At 46.9% G+C, this 10,244-nt stretch overlaps 1 protein-coding gene across 4 annotated transcripts in view; it reads right to left on the bottom strand.

The window, feature by feature from the left end:
• Positions 1-2,088: 2,088 nt before the first annotated feature.
• RAB4A (RAB4A, member RAS oncogene family) overlaps positions 2,089-10,244 on the bottom strand; it is a 42,058-nt gene continuing 33,902 nt past the window's right edge. For 2 of the 4 annotated variants that reach the window (XR_016219145.1, XR_016219146.1), the window contains 4 exons: positions 9,082-9,198; positions 7,739-7,834; positions 4,226-4,362; positions 2,089-3,768 (listed from right to left, as the gene is read on the bottom strand). Coding sequence is in view for 2 of the 4 variants with exons in the window: in XM_051838166.3 (XP_051694126.1) it covers positions 4,247-4,362; positions 7,739-7,834; positions 9,082-9,236 (367 nt within the window). In the remaining 2 variants the exon portion in view is untranslated. Of the gene's footprint in view, positions 3,769-4,225; positions 4,363-7,738; positions 7,835-9,081; positions 9,237-10,244 lie in introns of all 4 variants that reach the window. The other 2 variants (XM_051838166.3, XM_008250840.5) reach the window with 1 other exon arrangement.

The following is a 10,244-nucleotide window of genomic DNA, read 5'->3' as shown; positions in this document are numbered from 1 at the left end:
AAAGTGAAGACATTTGTGAAAAAAAGTGTCCCTACATGGAGGACCTCCCTGGGTTAGACCCCAGGGGAAAGAAGTGGTCATCAAAGAGGGATTTACTTTTCTCCAAAACTTCCACTTTGCTTATGGCCTTGTCCAAATACTGATGGAGTTTGTGGTTACAAAAGGCTTCCAAAGCCTTGGCAGCTCATGGCAAGAGTCTTGGGTGATCACTGATGTCATACATAAGAGTATTAACTGTTAAGTTAACAGGAGCCACTGTGCACTGACTTTCTATGGAGGACCTCTGTCCTCAAAAAATTGTATTACAATTATGTCTAAGTGCTCGTAAAAGATGTATCATTCTTGGGTGCTTATTAAGTTTCTAAAAAAAAAAAAAGTGAAATGAATTTTGAGCCTTTGTCTTGACTACTGAAGAACCATTTTTGTTTTTGGTTTGTGCAAATTGCTGAACTCTTTTCTTAGTACAGAGTTGGTCTTCTGTGTATAAAGTTAATTGAAAATGGAACTTAGTGGAGAATGGGACTGGGAATGGGAGAGGGAGGGGGAGGAGGGGTTCGAGTGTGGGTAGGAGGGTGGGTCTGGTGGGAAGAATCACTATATTCCTGAAGTTGGACTTATGAAACGAAGTTTTTTTTTTAACTTTTATTTAATGAATATAGATTTCCAAAGTACAGCTTATGGACTACATTGGCTTCCCCCCACCCCCCGATGACTTCCCTCCCACCCGCAACCCTCCCCTTTCCCGCTCTCTCTCCCCTTCCATTCATATCACGATTCATTTTCAATTTTCTATATATACAGAAGATCAGTTTAGTATACATTAAGTAACGATTTCAACAGTCTGCACCCATATATAAACACTAAGTGAAAAATACTGTTTGAGTACTCGTTATAGCATTAAATCTCAACGTACAGCACATTAAGGACAGAGATCCTACAGGAGGAGTTAAGTGCACAGTGACTCCTGTTGTTGACTTTACAAATTGACACTCCTGGCCAGCGCCGCGGCTCATTAGGCTAATCCTCCGCCTTGCAGCGCCGGCACACCGGGTTCTAGTCCTGGTCGGGGCGCCGGACTCTGTCCTGGTTGCCCCTCTTCCAGGCCAGCTCTCTGCTGTGGCCAGGGAGTGCAGAGGAGGATGGCCCAAGTCCTTGGGCCCTGCACCCCATGGGAGACCAGGAGAAGCACCTGGCTCCTACCATTGGATCAGTGCGGTACGCCGACCGCAGCGTGCTGGCTGTGGCGGCCATTGGAGAGTGAACCAACGGCAAAGGAAGACCTTTCTCTCTGTCTCTCTCTCTCTCTCACTGTCCACTCTGCCTGTCAAAAACAAAACAAAACAAAACAAAAAACAAAAAAAAACTAAATTGACACTCCTGTTTATGGTATCAGTAATCTCCCTATGCTCCAGTCATGAGTTTCCAAGGCTATGGAAGCCTTTTGAGTTCTCCGACTCTTATCTTCTTTAGACAAGGTCATAGTCAAAGTGGAAGTTCTCTCCTCCCTTCAGAGAAAGGTACCTCCTTCTTTGAAGACCCGTTCATGAAATGACATTTATATTTCTTAAATAAAAGGTTTTTTTTTTAAAAAAAATTCACAGGTGCTTTAAATAAAGACCCCCCCGAAAAAAGGAGACAAAGATGACAGAAAATGAAGAACTGCCATTTGCTGTGTCACACAGTATAAATTACAAATCACGTAGGTTTCTAATGTTAGCATCAGATTCTTTAAATAATACAGATCTGCCAGGAATCAATGTTCTTCAAGCTTTCAGGAAGTCTTATATAAGCCACAAGCAATTTTTTTTCAACAAAAACCATTAGATTCCCAAACTGTCATAGTCTCATTTTCATTTAAATGTTGGACTGTAAGAGAATAAATTACAATCTTAGAGAACTGAATGGACTTCGTAATCCTTTTCTAGGAAGACTGAAAGCTACTTTCCTGGCAATGATCTGCGTGAAGGCGTTCCTGGAAACTCAAGTTATAGGAAATGCGTGCACACTCATTACCAGACGGACCCACAGCAATCATCTCCCCCTTCCTTTCCCCTCAAAGGAGAAGCCTGTATTAAGATTCACCATGGCTTGGTTCTCCAGCAACTTTTATTGGTCAAAAGATGTGGAATGACATATGGTATCTGTGGCTTCATTAACAGGCTCACTTTTAAAACAACTTTACATTTATCCTAAAATTCCTGCCTTTGAAGAGACCAGTCTGTTAGAATGCACATGCTCCTATCCCATGCAAAAAAGCTGTTCAAAAATGAGCAGCCTGCAAACTATCACGAATGCGACAGCAAATGAAACACCCTTCTGGCGAGGTCCAGCGAGTAGCTCAGTCCGAGAATTGGCTTCAGATTCCGTTTTCAAAATAAAATATTCAAGGCACAAAGAAAGCAAAACTTAAAAGACCTAATACAGATATACACTGATATTTTTATCCAGGTTATTTCCCAGTCTGTATGTGTCTCTGTGCTCTGTCTGTTGAGTTAAAATAACGCAAAACGCAGGAGGCAGCTTGTAACTAATAGTTCATTAACCGGATCAGCCTGCAGCTAACATGTCACAGTGGAGAACACACAGAAGTGAAGTATGCTTAGCCTTGCAGACTTAAATAATACTGCGCTTTAACTTTAAAGAAGGGTTCCATTAAACAGTTTCTGCATTGGCATTTTAAAATACAAGAACAAATCTTTGTAATACAATATATATTATACTTCAGTACACCTTGTGTGATTAAAAACCTGTCAACCTGGTAACTAGAGTAAGGCATTTTAAGTATTCGGCAAAAGCTTTTATAAAGAAATTTCCTGATGAGTGTTATCCTTTTAATATTATGGAGATACAGTGGAGTTTCTTTAAAATGAACACAAAACAGTAAAAGATCTGAAAAAGAAGCAAGTGATGGCATTATGCTGAATTCCAAAAAAAACCATGGCAGCGAATAACGTGTTTTCCAGCAGGGAGACTAGAGAGACTGGCACACTGGCAGGTGGCTCCCGTTTGCTCTACTGCAGGGGTTGGAACTTGTTGCTTAGGAGGTTTGGTTGACAGAACAGAATCCTTAGTGCGTATATGCCAGATACAACTCCTGGGTTGCTCTGGAGAAGATGCATGCTTTAAAATCAACAGACAGCTACCAAGCGTCAGGGTCATCTACGATCCCTGGTTTTCATTCTGTTTCAGGATTTGAGTGATTGACTACCGACCTAGTGTTTCAAGTGTGGATCATGTAAACCGTGTAGAATGTGGCAAGCAGAATTCAACAGGAACGCCCTGGCTGTCAACGCCAGTCTTTGACTATCAGGTCATAAATAGGACCAACTGTGCGATACAACCGACACGATGAGAAAAGCACACCTCACAATAAACCAATTTAGTTCCCATGATTAAAAAAAAATATTAAACTGCATTTAGTGCAACATTCTGTCATATCATAGATCAGGTACATGCTGTGGAGAGGTACTGGGCTGGAGTATATACAGCACCCAGCCACGTTTTAAACTAAAGGTGAAAGGGAAAACATGGAACATAGGATGTTTACATGTATGTATACATCTAGTGGTGGTGTCCATTGAATGAGACTTGTCCTACGGTTTGCTGTGCCGTGTCTACTAGCTTGCATAACACCCCAAATTATTTTCCCCACAAAGATCTACTTCTGTGTAGAGTAGAAAAAGACAGTGGTAAAAAAAAACACAAAAAAAACCACTTCAGATTCTTCAAGCTTCAACAACTGTGTCCCGAACACCACAGTATGAGCACCTGAAAAATATTAACAGCAACTCAGAAATATGTGCCGTAATTATGGATGTAAAAGCGAACACAACTTGAAGTCTAGAAGAGAGTGAGGGAATAATTCAAGTCTCCTTTAATTCCCACCTGAGCCTGGCAGCCAATGTCAGCTATAAATAACAAGCCCAGCGTGGCCAATGTGGAAACGGAGGCGGCTTTACAAAGTGAAGTGGAAGCACCTGCCACTTTTATAAATGAGGTTTCTATTTTGGCAAAAGGCACATTTAGTGCGACCTCTGTGAATCCCGGAACGCAGCCTCAGCACCGTGCAGCCGGCCCACCTGCCCAGCCTGCCCTGGCCCTCTCTGTGAACAAGGGTATAAGACTTCCTATGGCGCGAGGTCCTCCAGCCGGAACACTGTGGGATCTCTCGCTTGTGGGACCACCTTTCCTTTGGGATGGCGGCTTCCCTGGAGGTGACACTCACCGCTGTGCTCTGCTGTGGCTCCTAACAGCCACACTCCTGGGCACTTGGGGCCTGGGCGCGCCGCGGGGACCTCAGCTGTCTCAAGGCAGCATCTCCATACTGGATACCTGAGCCCATTCTTTCTGGGTCCAGCTCACCTGAGGATCAAGCAAATTTTCTTTTAGAAAAAACAAAACAAACCACAACTGCTATGTTTCTGTGACTCTCAAAATATACTAAGTGGGAAAAAGCAAAGTGCAGACTCCTGTGTGTCACTATTTTGAATGCAGGGAAAAAATACATATGCATCCGTTTATCTGTGCAGGTGTTAAATACCTCAAGGAGGACAGATAACTAATGATGGCTGCATAAAGGGAGCGTGGGACACAGAGATGACTTCGCACTGCACTCTCTTCTGTCCTTGATTAGGAAACCTGAGTATATGATGTAAACACAAATAAATCAACCTGGGGGCCAGCATCCTGGTGCACAATGCCTACTATGTCAGTGTGCCATACTGGAATGCTGTTTGGAGTCCCAGCTGCTCTGCTTCTGGTCCAGCTCCCTGCTAATATGCCTGGAATATGCAGCAGAGGATGGCTCAAGTACATGGGCCCCTGCCACCCATGTGGGAGACCCATCTGGACCTCTGGGCTCCTGTCTTAGCCTGGACTAGTCTGGCTGTTGCAGTCATTTGGGGAGTGAACCAGTAGATGGAAGACGTATGGCTCTGCCTTTCAAATAAGTAAATCTGTAAGAAAATTAATTTCAAGTCAGAGCCAGCATTTTTCATTTATAAGGGTGGTGAAAACACAAGTATGATCATATACCCGGTGGACAAGATGCAGAGGTGTACTATGCACTAAACAGCAGGGAGAGAAAACAGCAGTGTTTGAACCATATAAACTACCAATTTAAAAAATAAAAACAGAAGGGTATCATTGGGGCCAGCGTGGCTCAGGTTAAGAGGCTGCCGACTCTACTGGCATTTCACACTGGAGTGCTGGTTCAAGTCCCAGCTGCTCCACTTCCAACCCAGCTTCCCGCTAATGTGCTTGGGAAGGCAGCAGAAGATGTTCCAAGTACTTGGACCCCTGCCACCCACGTGGGACACCTGGCTCTTGGAGTTGCTGGCTCTTGGCTCTGGCCTGGTCCAGACCAGGCTGTTGAAGCCATTTGGGGATTCAGTCAGCGGATGGAAGATCCTGCCCTGTTTCTGTCTCTGGTGCTCTGCCTTTCAAATAAATCATTTTCTGAAAGGTACTGCTGGAGATTTGGCTGCCCAAACCCATGCAGACATTGAAGCCTCAAAGTCTCACGCTGACGGTTAGTGGATTAATAGTGGATGACAGGTGCGGGACTGATCCAACTACGGTGTCTGCAGTGATGGGATTGGAGCCAGCTGACGGACTTATGACGGCTTTGTAAGGAGGGCGCACACACACAGGGTGTAGATGGAGAGCGTGCTCCTCCGAGTCTCTCTGCTTCCTGGGTCACCATGCGCTCGCCCCTCCGCCATGCTCTGGCCTCACCAGACGCCTGCCCAGTGGGGCCACCTGGCCTTGGGAGCCCACGGACTGTGAGGCAAAGCCAGCCTCCTTACTTCCTCGGCCACTCCCCTGGGGCATTTCAGCTGAGGGAACAAATAGCTACCTAATATGACAGCCTGCTATTTCTCTATCTAGATCTCATTCTGATCTGGATGATCTCAGAGGAAGTCTATTCTGACTTTCAGATGCGCCAAGCCATCCTGCTGCATTCACGTCGCAGTATTAAGAGTGCCAAGGTCACTTAAGTAAAATCCACTTCTCACCTGTGTCCGGGGCCCGGGCAGCCTCCCTCTCTTTCAGGCAAAACCAACTTTATGTGCTCGGATGCCTGCTTCTCCTCTGGCCTGGCGCTTTCCCTCGGCCCAGTGACGCCCGTGTGACAGCCAGAAGTCCTCCTGGGCTCCTCCTCTTCCTCTGCCCCCTCAACCTGAAAATCAGCTGTCCTGTGTCCTGTCCTGCCATTTGGCACGGCTCACACGGCGCTCCTGCTCTGTAAGCCTTAGCTTCCACTAGAGCGCTTCACCTCTGCTTCCACAGCTGTTACCCATTTACTCAGCCTTCTTTCACCAAGGTTATCCGAAAACGCCTTCCAGCTTGGTCTCCCCTCTAGCCTAGCCTCAACATGTCCACCTGCACACACCTTAGGCAACACCTGGTCCGCACATCCCGGTGATGCTAGCGCACAGCCAGAGTGCAGAATCAGTGACTGACAACAGAAAGGTCCAGCGGCCTGGCTCTTGCCTTTCTTCAACCTTCTTTCTGGCCAGTCCTTCCTCCTCAGACTCTTGGCTGCCTCACTCGTGTTTACTGATTTAGTGTTACTATTATTATTTTGAGAAGCAGAGAAAGACTGCATAAACAGAGAAAGAGAACAAGTGACCACCCTCACCACCCTCCGGATCATCCCATCAGCAAACCAGGGACTCCATCTGGGTCTCCCATTGGGTAGAAGGGACCTACCTGAACCGTCACCTGCTGCTTCTCAGGGTGTGCCTTTGCAGGAGGCTCGAATCAGGAACAGAGGTGGGACCCAGGCACTCTGGTATGGATGCAGGTGTCCCAATGCTGGACCAAATACCTGCCCCTTTTCCTTATATTTTGAAACAGTGAGCTCAATGATCACCTCCCTTTGGAAGCACTCCCTGATACCACCTCCCCTTCTTTGTGTTTCCCTAAAATTCTAAGCATCTCTCAATTACTGCATTAACCTCATAATATTATAATTATCTTTTGATTGTCTCCAGTGAAAGGCAGTATGTTCCAGTGAAAGGCAGTGTGTTCAGTGCCAAGAGTTGTGATTTAGTCAGTTTTATATCCCAGCACCTGACAGAGCGGTTGAGATACCTGGGTCCATATCACAGTACTGAGATTCCAGCCCTGCCTCTGGCCCTGACTGCAGCTTCCTGTTAACACAGAGCCAGGGAGGCCACGGTGATGGCTCAGCTAACTGGGTTTCTGCCACCCCTATGGGGGACTTGCATTGAGTTCCTGGCTCCTGGCTCCAGTTCCAGTCCAGCCCTGGCTTTTGGGGAGTGAACCAGTAGACACAAGCTCACTCTCTCTTTCTGCCTCTCAAATAAACAAATCAAAAACAATAACTTAAAAAAAAAAAAAAAACAGAAAGAAAATGACTGTGGACTACACAGCTCAAGATGCCCAGACTGCCAACCACAGGCTGTGCTTGGAATTCCCTTGGTGTCACACAGCTGCCACTCTGGCTACCTGCCATGCGCAGTAGGCGCACAGAGCCGGCACGCTGTTCACTCAGTGCATGGAGGGCCTCCCCTTCGTGCTGGGCCCCCGGTCCCTTAGAAACACTGACTGTCCTCCTCCAGGGAACTCAGCCGGTCTGCCCGGCCTCCTTGGACCCCGTCCTGACGAGGGGGAGGCATCACCTGCAAACCCAGCAGTGGCAACTCCGGAGAACATCAAAAGCGGACAGTAACGAGATGCAGGGTAGGTCGTTCATGGAAAGGCTTTTTACCTGACTCAATCTTGTTAAGTATTTTTCGTGCACACTGCACAAAAGCCTCTTCTACATTCTCCCCCGTCAGTGCACTCGTTTCCAGAAACATCAGCTCTAAAATGGACATCAAACAAAGTAAGATATCGTGTGCAGAAGACAATCACCATTTTCAGTCACCACAAGTCCCTTGAGTATCCTCTCAGAACAGCAGGTAAAATATAAGTTATGAACTTATGAATTCACGTATTTGCTGGAAAAGCAAGACCAGCGCAGGTCCACATCTTTTTGTTAGACGTACTCAGGTGAAGAGATGGGCAAGCAGCAGGGCTTCTGCTGTCCAAACGCCACCCGCAGGAAGGAGGTGGGCTGTGGATTTAGGGAGCGGACGGCCCTCCTTCCCCTGATCGCATGTACAGCACCACAAGCCCGAGTGCTGGCAGTGCCTGCGCTTGTTAGGGGCCACCCTGCGGTGGGTCCTTTCACTTGTGCCGAGGTCTTGCAGGAGTGCCAGCCTCTGTGCCACCGTCCCAGCACAAAGTCCTGCCCTGCTGGCGCTCTCGGGCACACCACAGCCCTGCAGCCTCCTGTGTCCTCACCGGTAAAAACGAGCTCGCTTACATCACAGCTAAATCCCTTTGGAGCTTCAATGCTCCAAGCGTCTGTGTCTCTAAAGAGGTCCTTTATGGCTTCTCAGTTTCTCACACAGGTATTTTCTCAGTAGAACACACTATGACCAGGTGGTCCTGGAGTTCACTGAAACATGAGTATCAGAATACTCTTCTAGTTCTTGATAGGTTCTCCAAATTCAAGTTATTTAAAATGTCTGAATTTTACCATTCCGTTATCCATAAGCAACCGTTATTGTTACGTGACATTCTCAAGTATTCTATATGGAAATTCAGAGACGTCTCAAGATCACTTATAATCAATGACCTAAATTTAGTGTAAGTGAAACCAATAAGCCATGTATTTCTTCTATTTCCCTTTCTAGTTATGACTAACATTTTGCCAATTTAGCAAACTATGTAAAAGAGAAAAAAAGGGACATAATCTGGTTAGGGCCTTCAGAAATCATTGCTATAAATTTCACCATAACCAAGGTCCTAGAGACTGAGAAGTCATTACCGAATGCTGGTCATTTGCTTTTACCATTACGGTAACTTTTGTAGGCAGAAGGCAATAAATATACAGGAAATACGTGAAATGCAGTCTAAATGTGCAGTGAAAACAATCAGAAATTCTACATGTCCTAAAGTATTTCCATTTAATCTGGAAATGCAGAGAGATGTCTTAGACTCAAAGAGGTGCACATCACCAAAGCCAGTGCTGGAAAGGCCAGGAGAGGTAAAAGCGTCACTTGCCATTTTCCTGGGCGAACCTGGAGGCTTCCAGGAAGGTGACCTCGCGCTCGGCATCCAGGTCCCTCTTGTTCCCGCACAGGATGATCACGATGCTCTGGCTCGCTAGCATTCTGGCATCTGTTAACCAATTAGTAAGCGCATTGTAGGTTTCTCGGCTGCGTAACATAAGATTGCGAGAATAATACAAGTATTTTATGAAACTAGCAACTCTTTCCAGTCACTCTCACCGCTCACGCCACTCTTCAACATTGCAGAGAAATGGCAACAATCCCTTGACGGTAACTCAGACAACCTGAACGCGCCAGGTAGGTGCCGTCTCTCTATCACTTTGACCCGGCACCTTGGGCATCTGCTGGTTTGGTCTGCCCAGTCACGCTGGGAGAGGACACAAGTTCTTCCCTTTGGTTTACAGACACTCACTGAGCACTTAGCATGTGCAAGGCACAGCAAGATTTCATCTCAGCTTGGTAGGGTTGTCCAAAATCACACGGCGGCCAATGGCAAGTCCAGGACTTGACCAGGTCTGTCCCACTCTGCCCGCCTCCCTCAGAGCGTACCGGAGCGGGGAGTGGCTGGGTGACACCATCCCACCCCACAGGTTCCTAACAAAGGGACTCCCAAATGACAGCCTTTAGGTTCCTTGTACTTCGAAGGCAATGCTTGCAAACAGAGACCAGTGTTGTGGGATGGGATGTCTTCAGGGACAGGAATGCTCTAGCGTCAGCACAGTTGGATGCATAGTGACCAGCCACATGTGGCTTCTGAGGCCAAGGAATGTGGCCAGTGCCACCAGGGAACTGAATAAATTTTCCATTGAATTACCCTACGTGGCTAGCAGCTACCACGTGAGTACTATTATCTAATTTAAACCTCCCCTAAACCCCAGTGGCTCACAAGGCTCTCACCACCCCATTTTGGACAAGGAAGCTGAGGTCCACATAGCTGAAGTGCCTTGCCTGTGGCGTTCACACAGCTGGAGAGTGGCACTGGGACCAGGAGCCAAGCACCCTGAGCCCAAGGCTGAGTCTCCCCTCTCTGTCAGGTCACTTGCGGTGACTGGCCACCCAGACAGCTGCATGCCAAGTGTCCTAGTGTCATGGCACAAAACACCATGAAACAGGAAGCGCAGCTCTCCCTATCCAGCACCTTGCAGACGTGGTGAA

This window comes from Oryctolagus cuniculus, chromosome 13 (genome assembly GCF_051225735.1).
Source record: "Oryctolagus cuniculus isolate XC-2025 breed Fujian yellow rabbit chromosome 13, ASM5122573v1, whole genome shotgun sequence".
NCBI classification, from domain to species: domain Eukaryota; kingdom Metazoa; phylum Chordata; class Mammalia; order Lagomorpha; family Leporidae; genus Oryctolagus; species Oryctolagus cuniculus.
Note: the sequence above shows the minus strand (reverse complement) of the source record. Positions and strands in the feature narration are given on the sequence as shown.